General features: G+C 39.3%; 1 protein-coding gene across 3 annotated transcripts in view; it reads right to left on the bottom strand.

Annotated features, from left to right (window-relative positions):
• sh3pxd2ab (SH3 and PX domains 2Ab) overlaps window positions 1-21,923 on the bottom strand; it is a 70,990-nt gene that overhangs the window by 35,662 nt on the left and 13,405 nt on the right. For all 3 annotated transcript variants that reach the window (XM_034682420.1, XM_034682419.1, XM_034682421.1), the window contains exons 3-6: window positions 16,982-17,057; window positions 13,427-13,503; window positions 12,475-12,566; window positions 1,612-1,643 (exon numbers count right to left, since the gene is read on the bottom strand). In XM_034682420.1, the coding sequence (XP_034538311.1) occupies window positions 1,612-1,643; window positions 12,475-12,566; window positions 13,427-13,503; window positions 16,982-17,057 (277 nt within the window). The remainder of the gene's footprint in view (window positions 1-1,611; window positions 1,644-12,474; window positions 12,567-13,426; window positions 13,504-16,981; window positions 17,058-21,923) is intronic.

Below are 21,923 nucleotides of genomic sequence, written 5' to 3'. Positions count from 1 at the left end.
TGTAATTATGGAAACCATAAGCTGCAGCTACAGCACAAATTCACCACAGACCCACAACACTTTATCTGCTGTCCGGCTCTAAAAGAGAAAGATCAATCTTTCAGCAGCGTTAACCACTAATGTCCAGCGTGGGGAGCATGGGGAAGGTTGAGAGATCAAGTATGAGGGGGCTTGTACAGTTTGTGCTCCATGTTGAGTGTAAAACATAGATCATCATGACCACCAGACATAAAAGGTGTGATTTTTGTTTGCATTGGTGGACTTAATCCCTTTAAAGAATATATTGAGAGCATACATACAAGGACATCTTAGAGACTGTATCACATTTAAAGTGTGCATAAAGCAGCAGGAATAAGACTAACTTTCCAGGCAGTGGATATGAATATAGCTGGAAACCAACCTAATATCTTACACAGGCTGAATCTAAGCTACTCTACACACGTTCACAGCTGAAAGGGACACTTTTCCATTCCGCTATGTATCTGGAATTCCCTGTTACGTAAACTCCCAATACCATGGAGCGCATAATGAAATTAGGTAGGGGTCTTATTTCGTTTAGTGGCAACTCCGACACAGCTTTTCCCTCTGAGTTGATCGCCCACAAAAAATTAACTTATGGGTCATTTGTTGCCCGGCTATGTCATACATAACTGTGGCAGTTTGCAGGAAGGATGGCCAACACAGCTTTGCATCTGATTGCAGCACTGAGGTGTCATTTAGAAAAAGCATGTGGGTATTCTGAGATTGCACGCACACACACATACACAACACTTGCACAGCTGTTCACTGAACTCCTCTCATAGTTTTCCTGCTGCCTCCTACGCCTGTATCCCCCATGCTCAGCTGAGTCACTCAGTCTTCCTGTCTTCATTGCACTCTCTCACATACATGAATATAAACTCGATAGCCAAGCTTGGCAGAGGAAGCACACAACACAGAGGTACAAACAGGTGGTCCTGACACTGAGCACTGATTCTGAGATATTTCAACTTAATACAAACGTGACAGGTTAGGATGAGTGAAGAACGTGTTCCCTTTAAAAATTACAGCTCTAATGTAGCATGCCTTTATGAAAGAGGCTTTTACTCATAATGGAAAGTTAAATAATGATTTTAATCAATACAGCTGAATTAAATAATCTATTTTCTTAATATTGGACTAGAACCAAAGCAAATAGTTATACTTATTTATTATTTCTCAGAGCTGATGGGGGTCCTGTCAATTTTTTTGGGTCCAAACAATAGAAATCATGTTAAAGATATTCAATATTTTCTGTTCAGAGACAAATAAATGTAAGAAAACAATCAATTTTAAAGGCTGAAACTGTAATATTCTTAATAACGTTTACTTAAAAAAATAATAGAGACCAAAAATCAAATACCAAAACAGTTACTGTGACATTGTTACAGGAAATGTATCAAAGCGAGTCACATTATGTCGCCACAAAAGACTCAAAACAACATTTTCAGACATCAAAGTCATTGAGACATGAAAGTATTTGGTGCTTTGATGTAAAGACTCTGATGTGTATGATTGATGTTAAACACAAAGAAAACGTTCTACAGATATAAGTGACAGAGGTAAAAAAAAAAAAAAAAAAAGGGTTCTTACCTGATTTACGTTTTCCAGACCCGCCACAGTCTCTGCAAAAGAAGCAACACCAGAAAATCATGGTGAGTATGAGTGTGTGTGGGCAGGAGAGGTCAGCGCTTTAATACCATTTGATCAATCCAAAGACCGGTTCAAGCTGAACCTCTGCGGGACCATCCAAAATAAAGTTGGCACATGAGTACCAGCCAAACCCTTGTTGAGAATGCACCCCGAACTTGACCCACTACTACATGGAGGGAGGGGGAGGGAGGGTGGGATACAACATACTGGAAAGGAAGTGTGTCAAGGACAGTAATGACACAAACCACCACATAATCCAAAGGTGTGTGTTCAAATGTTAAACATTGTGTACATTAGAGTCCCACAGCTGCCTCAGTTTAACAGAACAGCATTTGTTTTCTCTATCATCCCCCTTTGATGAGCCTGAGTCTTATTAAGATGTAAAAGCGTGTCTGTTCCACAGTCTAGACTGAAACGAAACACTGAGAGGATGAGCATCACTGTGAATGATCCTGCTCATCTGAGTCACAGAGCAGCAATGTGCCCCTGACTGTGTGTTAAATTACTGTACAGTTTTTGTGTGAGCTCCTCGTTTTGGTTCAGGACAGATCACTTGCATATTAGTTAATCTGTCGCCGTTGTTGGATCTATTCATCCACATGAAATATTAAGCTGTTATTTTAATATGACAGATATTAAAGAAACAAACAATCAATGCTTCAGTGAACTCGGAATAAATACATTTAAATTCATTCATTAAAATGTTGTCAGATCAATTTCTACGCTCATGCTTCATTAACTGTAACGCAGGTACATAAATAATGATGCTTCATGTAATTTTCCATATTTATAAGTCAACCATTTTCCTCTGATGTTGCTCTCAGGGTAGGATACTAAACTGTTATAATGATGTTGTAATCATATAAAACATAGGGAGCCTGACAAAGTACAAAGATGACACACCTCCTTGATTGATCAGCATCTGTAAGGAGAACAGACAGTGAAACACCAGAGGGACATGTGCTTATTTAAGGTAACACTACAAAACATTAACACATTAGGTAATGAGTAAACTGTGGGTAGAATTTCAGTGGGCTTTGGTTGAACGCAAAAAATAAAGTCAGTTTACTTTTTGCTCCAGGCTGTAAACATGTTTAAATCTGCAGTAAAAATGGGCATTTTAACACAGGTTTCAATGGGATGTCCTGCACCTTTGGAGCCAGCCCCAAGTGGACACTTGCAGAACTGCAGTTTTTTTTAGCACTACTTCAGTAGCCTCATTTTTTGGCATCAGAGGTTGCTGATAGGACAAAACTTCAAAACCCCAGTGAGCACTAACCAGAATTTCAACAATGAAATTTGATTGAAAACTGTGTCTGACTGACAAAGACCTAATTTCAACCAGTTTTCAACTGGCTAAAATACGGCAAAGACATCAATGTGTATGAAAACATATTTTTAGAATTTTTATAGATTGTTTATTTTAAGGATGAAAGAGTTAAACGCATTTCAATTTTGATAAAAGTTGTAAAAATTTTAAATGATGATGCTAACAAGGAAGTTCAGAGACATTGTAGAGAAAGTAGTTTTAAAGATTACTGAGGAAACAAAAAGAAGTTTATGAAAGTAGAATGAACCGTAAATGCTAAATGCTGATCCTTAACTTGATTGATGGATGATGGGTGAGGGACAGTGGCGTCTGGAGAAGCTTGATGGCTAACAGTGATAAGCAGCAAGCTATCATGCAGACAGCCGTGCGAATGAATCCTACTCCCCTCAGTTAATTTTTTGTCAGTGACTGTGATAAATTTGTATAGACAGTATAGACTCATGGCTCCTGGTGGGGGCGCTAATGAGATTAATCCTACAATTTAACTTTAGGGAGCATTTTGTATGTTTCCATTCATCAGATATTCTGATGTGTCATGATTATATGATTGACTTGCAATTTATGAGTTATTGCAGAATCACTGTATTGTCAAATTAAAGTTATTGTGTATCAGGAATAGTATTATTATTACATCACATGCCTTTATTTGATACGACAGCTGAAGAGAGACAGGAAATGTGGGGAGTAGAGAGTGGGGGAAGACATGCAGGAGATGGTCAACCGGCCGGGAATCGAACCGGCGACCCCTGCGACGAGGACTGTGTATGCGGGGCACTTAGACCGCTAGGCCACCAGCGCCCCAAGTCTGTGTACATTTTTCACCGTGTCATTGGTTTTGAAAATATTTGTAAATTTACTTATTTAGTTGTGTATATAAGTTTTGTATATATGTTGTATACGTTTTGTATATATGTTGTAAGATATGCTTATTTTTACTTGTTTAATTTTGATTGCTAATAACTTTTTAATAATTGCTATCTTATATGCTCTTGTTTGCTTTATACTGTTTTGTACTGTCTACTTTGCTGCTGTAACACTTAAATTTCCCCATTGTGGGACGAATAAAAGATATCTTATCTTGTCTTATCTTATTTGTGCTTTGACTTTGAGCCCTAATGGGTGGTACCTACGGCTTTTCACTTCCTAATGTCTGCTCAGGTGTGATGACAGAGTAAGGCAGATTAACTTCGATAACGAAATATATTTTGATGCGTAAATTGTTTTATTTTTTTTATCTACACACAAGTTCTGTATGATGTTTCAGGAGGTGCATGCTGACTGTATGTCATCATCTAGTTAACTGAGCTGCAGAGAGAGAGAGAGAGGGCGCTGAAGTTTGACACAGATGTGAACAGACACCTGGCTCCCCAGAGAAGCCAGCAGCGGGACTAGAGCCACGGTCAGTTGTGTATGTGAGTACATGTTTGGGTAAACATTGTCCAACATTTGCCAGTTTATAGCCTCTCCATCCACTCTCTTTCTTCCAGTGATTATGGAGTATGGTTTTTAGAAATTGTGCAATTTCTTAAGTGGATTAACTTCAAGTATTGCAAAGAGGAGACTTTTCACATTTAGAATTACTTTTCAAAGACAAAAGAAATGCATAATGACGCTGACACAAAAGCTCGGATTATCAGTGTCTGGCCGACTTCACAACTTAGCTCAAACTGCAGCAATTCTTTCCTAATCAAAACATTTTTTTACAACTGTATTCCTTTGTTACTTAGGATAGAGTCACTTTTGGCCCAAGTCTTCTCTGTTTCCAGATGCTTGAATAAAAACGAGCTATGAGACATTTCTAGTCACAGATGTCCTAACTTACAGCTCAGTTCAGCTTAATTAGAAACATAAATGATATACTTACTTAATGTTGAAATAAAACAATAATACGCTATTAAATTGGATTGTGACACCGTAAAAACAATGTTTATATTGGATCTTCGAGCAATGTTCTCACTGTGGGAAAACAATTTTAAACTGAGCATGAATTTCATAACTTTCATATATGAAATGAGGGGGAGAAAACACAATAATGTTAAACATTCTGGTGAGCCAACACAAACAGGGTTGAAGCTTATTAAAAAATAAGTATAATCTGAGCAGATGGTACGCAGAGTGACACTGTAGTGGCTTTAAATAAATTACTGTAAGAGAGAAAACCAAATGTGGAAGTTCTGGGTTCTTAAAATAAAAACACAGTGTGAGTGGTTCACAGATTCATCTAAGGCTGTAAAGCTGGATTCTTTAGATAACATTGCATACACTTTAAAATAGATACATAAATGTAATGGTAATTTGTGTATGGTAATGGTTTAAAATTCAAAGTTCACATCAAGTTAGCATGAGAGAAATTAAAAGTAATACCTGTTAAGATTTCTCTGAGTAGTTGGAGCAGCATTTTCTCCATATTTTGTGAGAATCTGTCAGGGTGGAGGTATAAAACTGAGAAAAGCACTGTAGAGAATTGGAGAGTAATGATGGGGATAAAGTAGATGCTTGACCTGCCCTGCTAGCTCGTGACCCAGAGCACAGAGCACAGAGCTGGAATAATATTCTTCCCAGGAGAAACTGAGCACACATCTTTGGCCATGTCCCCCTAAAATCTTACAGATTAGGGGAAGTAATGGCAGCAAAAGTATGTCCAAACACTACTGAAAGCCTTGCACCTGAAGTTTTGGGGGAATTTCAAGTAAAAATTGGGAGTTAATGTCAACAATTCACACAGTTTTGGATCCAATTTGCAAGGAAATGCACATACAGTACAAAGTAAGAACCAAGCAGTGACTAGATGGGCTGAACATAAAATCTCAGAGCCTGTGAGAATAGCCATCTGTTTGCACATAGTGCAGCTCACTCTTTGTAGGTGGGCCTATTAGAGATGGAATGTGTGAGACATCAGTCCTTCGTTCACATTGCTCAGCCAGGCCAAAGGACTGAAGTGTCTGCCCTGCTGCATGCATACACTGCACAGATACTCCCGTCTGCCCCGAGATTAACCCCAGCAGGAGGAACCTCCAGCGCAGGGGGGTCAGGAGGTCGACGTCAATGAACGGGAAATCATTCTAATCGAGCAGAAGACTGGTTTGCATGCAGAAAAAGGTGCAATGGCAGCTTTTGTTTTATAACATTATGAAGCAACAATGCTGCTTATTCAAATCCTCACATAAGCACATTAAACTGCAGTGTACATACATTTCCAGAGAAGTTGGGTAATGATTACAAAATGATGTCAGAGTTAAAGATTGCGAGTTTGATCACAGAACAACACTTATAGTCTCCCCTGTGGCCAAACACTGATGGAAAATTAAGTTTAAAGCTGGACAGAAAAGGCTCTAAAACAGGTTTATTATCTCTCATATAAAAAAATATGCATAATTGTGTAGTTGTATTAAATTTAGTATTTACACATTCCAGATGTTGTTTATTGCCTACAATTATGTGACAAAAGTACACTCCCACAAGGTAAACTGTCCAAGTTTTAAGATTAAGATTAACACTGCATCTCAAGAAAAGAAGGTGTGAATGTTTGCCAAAGTCATGAATTAATGTGCGTCTCTCTATATGAATATGATAGAAGTCCATGATAGCAGTACCATTATTTATTACAATGTGCACACATATGGAGGTGGAGTGCCAATACAATGATCAGGTTTTGAATATAAACTACAGAAGTGACTTTTCTTCATTACTACCCTTTTAATGTTTTCATGGATCAGTTTGCTCCAGACAGCCTTTAAAGAAACATCTGCTGCATCTTTCTAACAACTACTATTACTCTACACATTTCTATTCCACAGTCTTAAAGACTCAATTTACTCTTTTAGGTTTAATTTAATTATTTATGTCTATTTAGGGAATCAAATGCTTTGCTTCTAAATCATGTGACAAATAAACCCATGAATCTAGTACACAAGTTTTCCATAGGTGCAGAGGAATGAGTCATTTACCTATTTAATGAAGTCAGATAAAGTATGGCTCCCCAAGGTCAGAAAGCATGGAGGGTTTTTTTCCATTTCTGTTTAAAGCTGCAGAGCCTACATGATCAAGGAGCCTCGGTGGAACATCACAATTTTGTTTCAGTCCAGTAATGCAATCATATTAATAAAGGAAGGTGTTGTTTGCAAACTACCAGACAGCTTTTACATACTTCTAACCTTAGCTATGGTGTCAGAGAAGATGCCTCTTGATCATCAGGGCCATGTGAAGTCCCACGGTCAGTGAGAAAGGTGAACTCAGAGAGCCTTGTGCAAATAAGCACTGGTACGAGAAGACTTGATTTCATGTGTTAACCCTCCTGTTATGTTCGTTTCTCAGGAACAGCAATAATGTTCCTGGGTCAATTTAACGCGGGGCATATTTAATTATCCAAAAGTGTCAGAGCCCCAAAAAATCCCAATAAACATTATTTTAATCTCATTATTAACTCCATTACTAACCACTTAAATCAGTATTTAGTGCAATGGTGTGCTTTGATTCTAACAGATCATGGTTTAATGAGGATATCTCACTTGTTTTAATGAAAATTCATGTTAAAAGGGTGTGTGTGTGCGTGTTTGTATGAGTGGGGTGAAATACGTCACACAGTTGCAAAAAAGCAACTAGTATTTGACACTTCTGACCCCTTTTAGCCTCCACTTTGATTGCTGGGACAAATTGACCCACAAACAGTATATCTATAAACATGCAGTGGGGTTGCAAATATGTGAAATCAACCATTTTCATTTTATATGTTGGTTTCACCTATTAGGCCAAGCAGAAAAAGTTTCATACCGAAAAAATCCTTTAACAATTTTTTTGGGATTTTTGAACTTTAAAAAGGGTCAATTTGACCCACAAAATAACAGGAGGGTTAAGAAATGATGTAAAGAATGATCCATTAGAAATCACAACGCCTAAATCTGATTGGATCTGGGGTTTAAATATGGTTCTGAAATTACAGGATATAAGATATAAATCCAAAGATCACTTACTATAAAAGTAATACTCTGCTCACTAGAGCATCATCATCATAATTTGCACAACACCATAGCTGGGTTGACTTTCTTCATGAAAGTCTCTGTATTACATCTTCCTTTGTGACTTCACAGACTTTAAGTGAAAGTACTGCACCTCACCTCATCATGACTGCCTCATGACCAACACAGAATCCACTGACTGCCTTACAGAAAGAAACTTCTTGCATGAACTAGATCGTTCTTATTTCCCTGTCAAAGCCCTGCTCAGATGACACAGCACTGACAGCTATATCATTATTTTCTATTTGTCTCGATTATCTCCAGAACCATCACTGACACAGTCGAATTCACTTTTTGATTTTCTGACACAAAGACGTATTATTCTTATTATTCTTAACATTTCATGACAAATACCTGCCCACAGTGGTCTCAGCAGAACATGAGCTTTATACAGCAATTTTGAGGCGTGTGAATTATGATAATGACAGAATGTCTCAGATCTGAACCTCCTGATGAGCAGCTGACACTTATGGAGATGAAGGGGGTGACTTACAATTAGTTTATGAGATTCACTGAGTGTAATTGAATTTGATAAATATGATCAACTCCAGCAGCCACATATTTTTGTGCATACTGAAGAAGTTACAGGCTTTGATTTTTATATGAAGATCTAAACTTTCCTCTTTAGGATGAGGTCTAAATATTCTATTTCTTAATTATAGACCAATTAAAATACTTCCCTGATGGATCCTAAAAACTCTGACTCCTTAGACCAAGGGTTCCCAAATTTTTCAGCCCACTGCCCCCAAAATACGGGTGCCAAAGACTCTTGACCCCAGCTGTCCCTTGAAGTGATTAAAGTTGGTTTCATACTTTATATAGCTGGTCTGCAGAAAATTAGCCTAGCTACAAGCACATGTGGCTGTGTTCCCTTAACCTGCTGCTCCTGTGCTTCTGCTTATTAACTGTTAACGCTAACCTTAGGAGTAGAGCTGGGTGATATTGAAAAAAATGTTATCACGATAAAATATTTAAAATCAGTCGATATCGATAATTATATAGATTAACATCAAATCATTATTTCATTTAAATTTAAAGGCAGATTTTTGGTCCCCAGTGAAATCTGGGATTTAGTTCTCTGATAAGCTTCTTGAATCCTTCATTTTGACTGTGCTAACAGGAAGCAGGAATTTTGTGTAAGATGAGAGTTTTGTGAAATTCACAATTTGGGTTTTCTTCAGTGTTGCTATCCCTGGTTTCAGCTATGTTTACATTCCTCTCCAAACGTCTTCAACCCATAGACTGTATAAAATATGGACGTATTATCCGTGACGTCACCCATCTGTTTCTGAAGCGCTGTTTTGAGGCCAATCGTCAGCGGCAGCCATATTGCTGCTGTCGAGTGATTGTGACATAAAAGGGTGGGTTTTGAGCCTCCTAGCCAACAGCTACAGTGTTCCCGCCTGTCAATCAAGTCAGCTGTGCCTCTCATTGGAAGACTCATAACTCAATATCTTCAAAATTGCCGCGTTAGAAAAAAATTCACCCCCCTCACAGTGTGTGCTGATAGAGAAATGAGCTATCCAGACTACACTCGTCTTTTGTACCAGGCTGTAAACATGTTTATTTCTGCTGTAAAGATCGGCTTTTTTTGATTTGGTTTGTATGTGACTTCTGGTGCTTCCAGAGCCAGCCTCAAGCGGATCCTCGAGGAACTGCAGTTTTTAGCACTTTCGCATTGGACTCATATTTACAGACCGGAGGTTGCCGATTGAAAACTGATTAAAACATTTTGTTATTACAAAGTTTTATTTCAAATGTAACTACAATTTTTTTTTTTTTAATTAGAGCTTTAAGTCTTTTGGACTTGAGATCACATTTAAAAACAAATAGACATTGAGATCATCGTTAAGACTAACCTGACCTGGAATGTGTTATATGAAAAGTAAATGTCATTAAAAATGGAGATGACTGATGTATGCACATGTTTTTTTATCATTCATTATTCAGACACTAACCTTCTCTGACTCTTCTGGCCTCAGAGCTGCAGACAGACTCCAGACAGTGAGCTGTGGCTCCACACTGTTCTCTAATAGCTTGGCAGTGTGAATGCAGAGGACACATTTCCCCACAGGGGTTAATACAGTGTCTTCAATAAGGTGCACAGAAAGTCACATTGCAGATGGAGCAGGGAAATCACATTTTTCAATAAAAAAAGCAACAACATTGGCTGGCACTGATGTTCGCATATTCCTCGCAAAACACCTTAAAGCTAACTGATATAAATCACCTTACCTTGTTACTAACAACATTGAAGCTCAGTTTCAAATCTCCATAAGTATCAAACTAATGCTGGAAGGAATGATTGATGACTAAAACTGGCTATTTTAATTTTAAACCGAGCAAGTGGCATTCATTATCATAATGGACGTCTTCACTCTATAATTAAATATTCTCAGTGTGTACTCTTTCATAAACAGTCATTTGAGGTGCTGATGAGGACCTCAAGATATGAGATTATGAAGAAGCCCTCTCTTTTCATGATGATGTATTACAATGTCGTTTTTTTTTCCTCATTTGTCTCAAAGTTTTCTTCCAAAAGTTCCTTTGTCTTGTGAAATATTTATTAGCTTTCAAGCCCCTGAGCCTCTGAAGCAACTTTAAAAGGAGGACATCATTACTTTATTTTGAAGTAAGGTACACTTTGGTTTAAAGGATCTTCAGCCAGAAGACTTGAAACCACTCAGCCTCTAATATTTCAAGCCTTTCATAATCGTGCAGTTTAAGTTGTTAGCTTCAAACAATTAGGTAACCAAGGAATGCTTAGTTCCTCTCTTTTCTGATCACAAATGAAAACAGATTTTCAACTAATTTCATTCATGTTTTTACCCTAACTTTTTACTTTTATCACAGCCAGTCAGGATATTAGAAACAGACAGAGATGTGTCTTTTGTTAATGACTGTGCATGTGCTGAACATGTATGAATAAAGCACAAATGTGCTGTTGATCCTTTAAACCTCTGTCTCAAATCATGTTCAAAGGGATATCATCTCTCAGCCTTTTGCATGGCTCCCCCTTGTGATGGAGCAACGTCACAGCTAGAACATTTCTTTAACGCATGCAGTGACGACTCATGTCCATCAGATGGCAGTAGCAGATGAGGGCTGGACAAATATTGGCTTGCTGTTGAGACTTTTAATGACTGATTACTTGCAGGAATATAAGTTAAACAGCTCTGAATCCTTCTTCATAGTGGGGGGAAATGTTTCCAGTGTGACGTTCTTGTGATAATCTTCTGTATATAGACATGTTTAAATAACTGGTGGAAGTTGTACTGCTTTTTACAGCATATACTCTTCCACTCTTTATGTTATTTACCAAAAATACATATTTTCTCATTTCTACAACTAAGTAGAAACACAAACTTATTGTTCTAATAATAATTTTCTCCTCCTGTTATAAACAGAAGTCGATAACTAAAGGAGCACCATGAAAGGTTTCATTAATTCTTAATTACTGGTGTCAGATGAGATCCATAAGGCATTCAAACTCATGGCAGGACTAGGTGTACAATTAGAACCCATCAGAGTTCATATAGCACCCCCAAGGGTTTCACACGTATAAGAAAGGGAATATTTATGAATAAAAGATGCTGTTTTTCTCACTGTGAGCACAGTTAAATTAAAAGTTTTGGAGTACGCTTCCTGCGATTTTGAACACTTGTTAAACAAGAGGCTGATATATTAAAGTAACTTTGAGCTGGTCTAGATCCTCCAATAGGGACCTGAGCACCCCACTGGCTTGCAGACCTCAGCGTCTCAAATTTAAGATCCACTCCTCTCTTTCAGAAATTGGAGGAGGATCGGATCTTACTTTGAAGTGGGATTTACATGTTTGGGTAGTGGAGGTCAGAAAAGGTGGCTTTGAAGGGAAAATGCAAGAAATTAGTCCACCAGAATTTTGTCCTTGAGCAAGTTTGGAAGAGTAGAACAAATGGAGAAAGTTAAAATTCATATCTCAGTGTGTTAAAAATACAATCATATACTGGAAATCAATCTTCAAGACAGATTGGATTTAAACAAAAAGCATTCCAGCAGCAGGCCTGTAATTACTCCCACTCTGACTTTGAACTGAGTATGACGAATCACCCGGCTCAGAGCTTTATCTGCTCCGGGACTTGAACTCAGCCACACAGTCATGACACTGCTGATCCTTTCTCATTTGTTTTGGGGATCAGGTGTCACCTTCCAGAAATCATTATTAATAAAACATGGTGCCTCTCAACCTGCATCCATCAATCATCTGAGAGACACAGCAAAGCCTCTGGATCAAGACAGGTCACAGCGGGTGAAAGGCATCTGCCCCAGCTGCAGAGCCACACAAACAGTACTGCAGCAGCCTCTGTTTACAGCCTGCCAAAGGGGTTTGTTTCGAGTCTGACAGCTCATACAGTGGAGATGATGCTGATGCAAAATGATGGGTTACATTTATAATGTTATGCAGGGTCAGTTACTCACTCTGTGGGAGGATTGAGGTCCTCTAACTTGGTCTCTAAGAACTGCAGGACCTCTTCACTTTGGGAAATGTGGGAGGGAAGCTTCATCAGAGCCTGTGGGAAAGAGAAGGGAGGGACGCATATGTGTTTAAGAGATTCAGAAGGTTGTATGTCGTTTGGTTTTAATGGCAGTGAGTAACCAGGTCATAACTCTTAGTCATTGCCTGGTCCTCACATCCTACTGACTCTGCAAAGGGTGTGGAGGGTGTGGAGGGGAAGGAAGCTGGTGAGTCCAGAGTGAGGGTTAAAACAAAGGGAAACATGCAAAGGTGATACAGTGTAACCACCGCCCATCCCAGCTGTACAAAAAATGAGATGATTCAGCCACTTAAATCAGAAAAGTCGTCCTTTTATGAAGGATATTAAAAAAGAAGTCTGCTATCGTCATCTTTAAGCTCTTGCCTTCACAGAAAATCTCCTCTTGTTCCTCTAAATGAAAAACTGCTGCCACACTTGGCAACGCACCTGCCCTACATTCCCGTCACTGACCTAATGAATATAAGAGGGTCAGGTAGCCAGCTGCACTCTCTACTACGCTTCAACTCTGCTGATTCATTCGTATTCCTTAACTTTAGCTTTACCCTTGGGTGCACCCGTTTCCCTCGCTTCCTTTATAGGCTCCCTATTTACATTGGTGACAGGAAATGACCAGGGCAGATAGAGCTGTTGCTTTCCTGTTGAGGCTGGTGGGGGGAGATAAATGTCCAGGCCTGCTATGGAAACACTGTGGCAAAATTGTCAGGGAATAGTGCACTGACTAAGATTAAATGCTGCTTCAACCAACTTGCATAAACACAAACCTAAAGGATGACATGTGTTCATGTAACCATAGAAAAAAATGATACCATGGGTTCAAATATGTGAGGAAAATATAGCTATGAGGACACTGTAGACATGCAGTCTTTTTGTCTTACTTTGCAGTAATTATCCAGGTGTTTCAGCCGTCTGACCGCTACATCTCTGATGTGACTTCGGCGAAACAAGACTTTACCTGAGGAAAAACAGAGCTTGGTTAGTTTGAAACATCTCCCAGAAAATAAAAATAGAACAACTTAAATCGTATATGCTTATTCAAAATAGACATTTTTCTCTGACTCAGCAAATAAAACAGAACGCATAGGGAAGATTTTAAGGGACATTAGGCGCTTTCAAAAAAGATAAACAAGAAGAAAAACATTCTCTACAAACCTATAACCAATGGTTAACAGACAATAGCCAATGATAGCATTTAACCTCTTCTTCCTAACATGACTTCTATTAGCTTTCTTACTAATCACCCAGCTATGTTCATGTTTCATTCTGATAGGTCAAAAATTCCTCACAATGGTAATACATCCTAGATAGTAAGAGTGATGTCAAGGACCGTAGGCTGATAAGAACACTGTTGCAATGGAGGCACTACTAACTGATGAATCTGAGGGACTTTGCATCAGGTCTTAAACCATCTTATTGGGATTATATTTTGCATAACCACCCACTCGCTATACATTATGTCTTACTTTGACAGTACTTCACAACATGGTGGGTAAGGGTTCAAATTCCTTGCAAATGGTTAATTCAAATCAAATCAAATCAAATTTATTTACATAGCACTTTACACACAACACAGTTGATCCAAAGTGCTTTACTACAGAAAATGAGGAAAACAAAGAAAAAATAAAATAAAAACACACAAACAGAGGAAGAGAGAGGGAAAGAAGAGTGGTAAGAGAGCAATATAATTAAAAATGAAATTAACAGTACTAATAACAACAGTAATGACAAGAAATACAATTAACAGTGCAGCGAGTATCTGAGCCAGTGTGGTTAGGGGCAGTTAAAAGCTAATGAATAAAAGTGCATTTTGAGACGACTTTTAAAAGTCTCGACAGAGGGGGAGAACCGGACGGTGGGGGGAAGAGAATTCCACAGTTTTGGGGCACAGATAGAGAAGGCCTTGTCCCCGCATCTCTTTATCCTTACTGTTCGGACAGACAGGAAGTTTTGGTGTGATGATCTGAGTGCTCTGACAAAGTGATACGGAGACAGGAGTTCTGAGATGTAAGTGGGGGCCAAACCATGAAGTGCTTTATATACAAACAGAAGGATTTTGCTATTAGCTAACTAACAGTGATGCTAGCCAACAACTATGTTGAAAGGTGTCACCTTCGCTAGTCGGCACCAGAATTTCTTGTGGGTTAAACATGTTACTCATATTTTTATTATTTTAGACCTGAACTGCCAGTCATATGTTGTGTCACTACAGCGCTGCCACCTGCTACTAGCTGGGACTGTAGCACTAGTCAATGGTGACTGCCGTATTGCTACAATGCTCCACCATACAGATGTAATAAAGCACATATGACAGATGTCACCTCCTAGCATAGCAGATACTCTGGTGCTCATTATTTGTATTCAAAAAGTATAGATACAGTTGTATGTATGATGTGTATAGTTAACTCAGCCAGACCACACACAGTGATCCTGTGTTTAGCCCATAGACTGTATAAAATATGGACGTAGGATCCGTGACATCACCCATCTGTTTGTGAAGTGCTGTTTTGAGGCTAATCGTCGGCGGCATCCATATTGCTGCTGTCGAGTGATTGTGATGTAAAGGGGCGAGTTTTGAGCCTCCTAGCCAACAGCTACAGTGTTCCCGCCTGTCAATCAAGTCAGCTGTGCCTCTCATTGGAAGACTTGTAATCTCAATATCTTCGAAAGTGCCGCGTTAGAAAAAAAATCCCCCCCCCCGTACAGTTTGAGCTGATCAAGAAATGAGCTATCCAGACTACACTCCTCTTTTGTACCAGCCTGTAAACATGTTTATTTCTGCTGTAAAGATCGGCTTTTTCCCCATTCATGTGTATGTGACTTCCGGTACTTCCGGACCCAGCCTCAAGCGGATCCTCAATGAACTGCAGTTTTTAGCACTTCCGCATTGGACTCATTTTTAGACCAGAGGTTGACGCTTGGTTTAGCCTTGTTGAATAAATTGTGCTCAGTTTTGACCTTTTTAAAATTTCAGTTGAAATGTTTGTGAAATGAGTCGCTTTGGAACATCTCTAATCTTCACCAAATAATTAAATCACAAGTTGTCAGTGTAAAGCCCAGCTGTGGAGAGAACTTGTGTTCCCCTTAATTTGACATGAAGTACTCAAGAAAAATGTTTGAAATACATTAATAATACAAAGTCCAACTTCTAAAAACAGCAGTGCTCAAAAGCTGTCTTAAAGCCATAAATTAATGAGAGCAGCTTTAAAGAGCTACTTTCCCTCTTTTAAAACTCACTCTGAAACTTTAAGGGCATTGACTGCTAATCTAAGTGTCAAGCTGCATGAGTCTCAGTGTACAGTCAAAGCCTGCTGTTTGCTGTGTGTAAGGGAATACGGTTAACCTCATGTTGGGCTTAAAGGAAGATCAAAACAGCATCAGTCAGACTTGAGCAGTTCAGCTTGTCTCACAAAGAATCTCTTCACTGCTCTACTCTGCTCCCGCCCACTATGACTTTATCAGATTAGAAGAATCCCTCTCTGCTGGCCTCCTACCACCATGGCAGACCACAAATTGATTCGGCCTGGGTGGAGTATGGCAGTTAATCAAAAAATGCAGTGTGGTAGGTCATGCTATGGAGTATGTAGGAGTGCTTACAAACATTGGTTGTGCAAGAAAATGTCTGCAGGGCTTCTCTTTTGATTGCATCTTCATAGCTCTAGTATCCATCACTTGAAACTTTCCTTATGTCGTCATGTTACATCTGCAGATTAAATTGGATTACTTTGAGCATTCATGTATTAGATGAACAAAGAATAGGCCATGATTTTGATGTGGTTGGTGAGGGTATGACATGGTGTGCAAACATACTTACTGTTGGAAATATGAAAAGCTATTAGTGTGTTGCAGGGGAAACCATTACTGGGATCATGTGCAGCCAATTTCCTTCAGGATTACTTGTGCATGCAACTGAGCTCTACTTTTTGGACTGCACTTGTTTAATAAACAAACCCATAAAAGCCAAAAGGTCGTTTGGAATTCCTGTTTGTAACCAGAGTTTTTTATGATACTATTACCAGCAATGGTATCTGCCTCATATATTGCTCAAAACATGTTATTGAGACCATGCAAGACCATGTAAAGATCTGATTATAATTAGTCAGGCATGAATTGACTTAATTCAGATGAATTGTCATCAAATAGCAAGCAACAGTGTCTTGTTAGCAAAGAGATAAATGCTGCACAAAACTGGCAGAATGTCAGTAATACGAAATGTATATCATTGTATCTGCGGCAGTATTAAAAAGGTTCTCTGTTTATGTTTAAGTCAAGGTATCTGAGTGTTTTGAAAAGGTGGATCTGGTAGTTGTAATATTCTGAAAGGTGGAAACAACCCTACCCTAACCCAACCGTTAAAGGGTTAATACCTCTGTAGGGGACTGTAAATATAAGATTGATTTGACAGTGATGTCAGCTATGATGCATTTTGTTTTCACCTGGCAAAAATGGGATAATCCTCTTTTTGGGGTCCTTCTGTCCTCCTTCAATCGGGAACTTGTCAAGGATTCGCATCTGCAAAGAAAAAAAAAAGTCACACAAACTGAACTCAACATGTCCTCTGATTTGCCAGGATAAGGATAAAAGCCTGCCATTAAATCCTGACTATTAAATGGTTGAACCACATGAAGTGTGTGTTATCTACCACAAGTTTATCAGTCAGAGTTGAAAGAGGAGGAATCTGAGATGAAAACAGAGGTGGAAAAAAAAAAAGGTCGCACATTCTCCTTGAACAGTCGACCTCCTTGTTACGGTACATGGGTTCAGCATGGGGGTGTAATTACATTCATCTGAAAAGCTACTGTGTCGTGCAACTATTAACAGTTTCCCTTTGATCCATGGGGCAGCAGACACAAGTTAAATCTCCCACACTTGTCTGGTGGAAAAAAACAAAAAGCTAGTTCCATTTAAGGAGCTGAAAAAGAGCAGATAATTTACACTTTGATGTCAACACTTGATACTTCTTGTGATTTACTGGATCAATCTTTAGAGAAATAAAGTGAGTGAAAACGTAGACACAAAGCATGCTGTGTCAAGTGTTTAAGATGGCCGTGTACCACTATTTCCCTCAGTTTGTAACTGTTTCAGCAAGTGTTGACCCAGATGCACTTGAGTGCGTATCTGTCCATTCATGTGTACATGTGTTGCTTCGTGCATCGCGTACAAGCATGTTTGGTTGAGTGCTGAAGAAAACCTGCAATGCAAATGTGCTGGCTCTGTGTCTGTATTACATGTAAGAGTTTTTAGTTTCAGCTTTGAATAAATCACGTAAGTATCACTAGCATCCTGCAGAAAGAGCCAAGCTCCGAATCCAGATGCGGCCCTGCCTTTGCTCACTCAGCCTTGCCTCATTCCAGATGTGCTCTGTTAAACAGCAAAGACTGGGTACGTCAAGCTAAAGCACACTTGATTGGGAGGAGGAGACCAGGAGACTAGTCTTGGTCCAAACCAAGCCAAAAACAACCAGGTGGACAAACAGAGGCGAGTCTGAAGGGGAGTGTTGGGTCCACTCTGTCTGGGCTTGCAGGAGTTGTTTGGAGGACTTCTCCACTAAGAGGTGGTTTGGTTCCCTCCTCTTGTGGTTCTCCCTTTTCTGCACTCATCAGTTTTCTGCCTTAGCTGTCTTTATTTCAGGAGGGGGGGATGCCCTGCCTTAAGAGAAATTTAGCAAAATGGTTTCTCTTGATGGGAGCAGCCTTCATTATTGTGGTTTCAGGGTGAAATAAAAGAGCTGAGTATAAAGAACAAAGAACAGCTCTGGTTAACCACACCTGCGCTCAAACATGCCAAACACACAGTTTTCTGTTTCTAAAACTAAAATGGAAAAACACCAAATATGCCTGTAAACCAGGTTTTCCGGTTTTCTCTGGAACACTATAACAACAATACCATGTAACAGCGAGGGCCGTACAGCACAATGGGAACAGTACAGCTTGTCTGACACACAAGCTGTACGCTCATCATGTTATCAGTGTAACAGCTGGATGCAGCCGGATACTCCCTTAAATACAAAAGTGTTCACTCATCACCTTTAGAAACAGCCTCAGTCAGAGGAGAGGCTCCATGTCCAGAAGCCATGATGACATCAACCCCTGGGGACCTGTCTGGCTGCACTCAGGACAGGTGTGAAAGCTGTTTCTATAGCAACAGCTGGATAACTTGGAACAAAACCCTATGTGAAAACATTTCTCACGTTTCATACACATTAATTTTTTAGGCTTTGGGGACCCAGGATGTTGTATTTACTCTATACTGCTCCCCTAAAGTCTGCACAGGATACTCCTAAGCCGCAATGTCAGCCAAGTGTTTCCACTAGGGAAACAAACATGTCCATGTAGCAACAGGTGCGGTGATGTAATCACGTTTTCCAGGCCCTCTTTGTACACCCGTTAATCAGTGTCGGGGATAAATGCCCTGGGAGGAAAGTGCAATAAACACTCAACCATATCAACCATATCTCCATTTTGGTATTATGACATTATAGACCTGAATTATGGTGACAGGATGAACCCAAACAGCTCCTGTACACTGTAATGACAAGCATTTAAACTTAATTGCACTCACAGGAGTGGGCAGGGAGGAACAGACAAAGAGACACTGCACTGTGCAACCAGACAAAGACACTGTTCTGGGAGGAATCTCAGACAGAGGGAGTTTGGAGGAATGTTTGAGTGGGGAAACAATCTGATCCCATCTCTCGTTTGTGTTTTGACATTTACTTGACAAGCTGTTTACTGCAGAGAGATTATGAGGCAACAGGCCTCTTGGTCAGAAATGGTCTCATGCATGTAGTTTCAAAGTTGCACATTCATCAGAAACAAGTAACATTTTTTGCTGCCATACTACAAATGCATCCAACACATCTCCCTGATCTACTCCCTATCTTTGTTTGAGGCTTTCCACTTGAGACACATAAACCACTACAAGCTTGACAAACATGGACCTCAGTCTGTCTGTCACTGAGTTGCATTTTTGATAATGCAGGTGGTAGTAAAGTTAATTAAAAAAGACAGATGAAAAGTACACCGATTACATAAGGAACCACTGACAATGGTGAGATGAAAAATATATTTTGAGCAGCTTTTTCTGCCTTTTGTTTGACTGTTTTAGCTTTTTTTTTTAAAAATCATATAAGATTGCAATACGTCATCGATAAACTAAGACAAAAAAAACCTGTCATGATGAGTCTGAAAATGTATGTAATAACTTTGAAATTAGGGATATGTGTCTTAGCGATTTTAGATAGTGAAAGATTAGTCAAAGTCTATGATCTGCAAATGCAGAGTGATCATAGTATTGACATATTCTCTACAGTTCTACACTCATACACAGATACATGTTGACCTCAGATCATGGGTAAAACAAATGGCATGTGCGCCACATCAAGTGAATTCACTGTAGTATTAAGATGCAAATGCTTAGTATGAAAATACCAGGCTCAACATTACAAACAGTTTCCTGTGAGCTCTCAGTGTTTTGTGATCAGCAGTGTGCTAGTAACAGGAGCAGCAGACACTAGAGTTTCTTGGTGTCAGATTACACACACTGTACTGCAAAGATAGTCAACACAAAGACAAAGTCTCACTCTGTTTTTAAAATAATCACTGTCTGATGTGCTTACAAACTCTTGTTTCTCATTTAAAATAACTCTGAGTTTAAATCATTTCAAATGTATTTAAGATTGCGTTTGAATGTTTAAATCATGCAGACTAAACCAGTAATCTTAGAAAGAGGGGATTGCACTACTACGGCAGATTCAACCTGTATACGAGTATTAAACAGTGATGTAGAGCTCTGAGCTCAGGCGTGATTAGTTGATGATTCCTTTGTCTCTTTTCAGTTACAGTTTAACCACCTCATACCTTTTTATAATGAACATTTGTTATTAAAATGACAGATATATACTGAAACCATAGACTGTATAAAATATGGACGTAGGACTCATGACATCACCCATCTGTTTCTGAAGCACTGTTTTGAGGCCAATCGTCGGCGGGAGCCATTTTTCTGCTGTCGAGCAATTGTGGTTGAGCCTCCTAGTCAACAGATGCAGCATTCCAACCTGTCAATCAAGTCAGCTGTGCCTCTCATTGGAAGACTCGTAATCTAAATATCTTCGAAAGTGCCGCGTTACAAAAAAATTCACCCCCCCGTACAGTGTGTGCCAATCGAGAAATGAGCTATCCAGACTACACTCGTCTTTCTTACCAAACTGTAAATATGTTTATTTCTGCTGTAACAATCGCCTTTTTTGCATTGGTGTGTATGTGGTTTCCCGTACTTCGGGAACCAGCCTCAAGCGGATCCTCGATGAACTGCAGTTTTTAGCACTTCCGCATTGGACTCATATTTTTAGACCGGATGTTGCCGCTTGACTGAAATCTGCCTCAGAAACATATTAAAGTTAATAGACTGATATGCTCGCTTGATCTTAGCTACTTTAGCAAGAGTGCACTTAACCCAAGTGTTGTTGTTGCTGTTTACCTTTTCAAACAACTGTCAATTTTTGAATCAAGCAAATATGTCTGAGACTGAGTGTACTTGACGTCTTATCCATGTCAGTATTCTTGTTTAATGTAATTTGTACTTGGTATGAGCCTGCTCTACTGCATACATAGATTAAATCTCTTCAGAAAGGTAGTTTGGCTTAAATTGTCTCATATTCTTTTTTATTTGAAGACTGTTTTTAAGAGAGAAAGTAGTTTGTTTGTACTGATCAGTAACTTGCACAATAGTCTTGAGAATAGACATGAAATTGGATGCTGATTCTGCCATAAAAAAATATAATATAATGTGTTTTTTGCCATTTCACCCACCCCTACTTGAATCTTCTTTAACTTCATATTATTCTCAGCTTTGGTTTTGTGTGCACTACAAAAGCAGTGAATTTGTATTTACAGATACAACCTTGTTAAAGTCCTATCTAATGTCAGTGTTTTGTAGGTCAGGCAAATTACAACACAGGCAGGATTGGGCTGACCCTCATCCAATTTCCCAATCATAAAAAATGTTGACTAAGGGATTTTGTAGAGGTTTCTATCCAAAAGGAAACCAGGACAGCGTGCACACTCCACAATCCCCTTGAGGAATGCTGAACTCTGTCCACTGTGGTTTGAGGGTGTGGAGGGAGGGAGGGAGGGAGGGAGGGAGGGGGGGTTACTCACTACTCCCAGACAGTAAACTGTGTCTGATACACTGACGATTTCTGCTCACGTCAAACATGTGCGGCTACAAAACATTCCCCTCTGACACCAGGAACAGTTCAGGCTCAGCAGTATTCTACATGTAAAACAAAGGTCTTTAAAAAATAAGATATGAATGTGCTTAACTCTGCGTATGAGTTACAAAGATCAGCCTCACTTTAGGTCAGCAGAAAAGACA

Source organism: Notolabrus celidotus, chromosome 4, assembly GCF_009762535.1.
Source record: "Notolabrus celidotus isolate fNotCel1 chromosome 4, fNotCel1.pri, whole genome shotgun sequence".
NCBI lineage: Eukaryota > Metazoa > Chordata > Actinopteri > Labriformes > Labridae > Notolabrus > Notolabrus celidotus.
The sequence above is the reverse complement of the archived record's forward strand: the minus strand, read 5'-3'. Positions and strand labels throughout refer to the sequence as shown.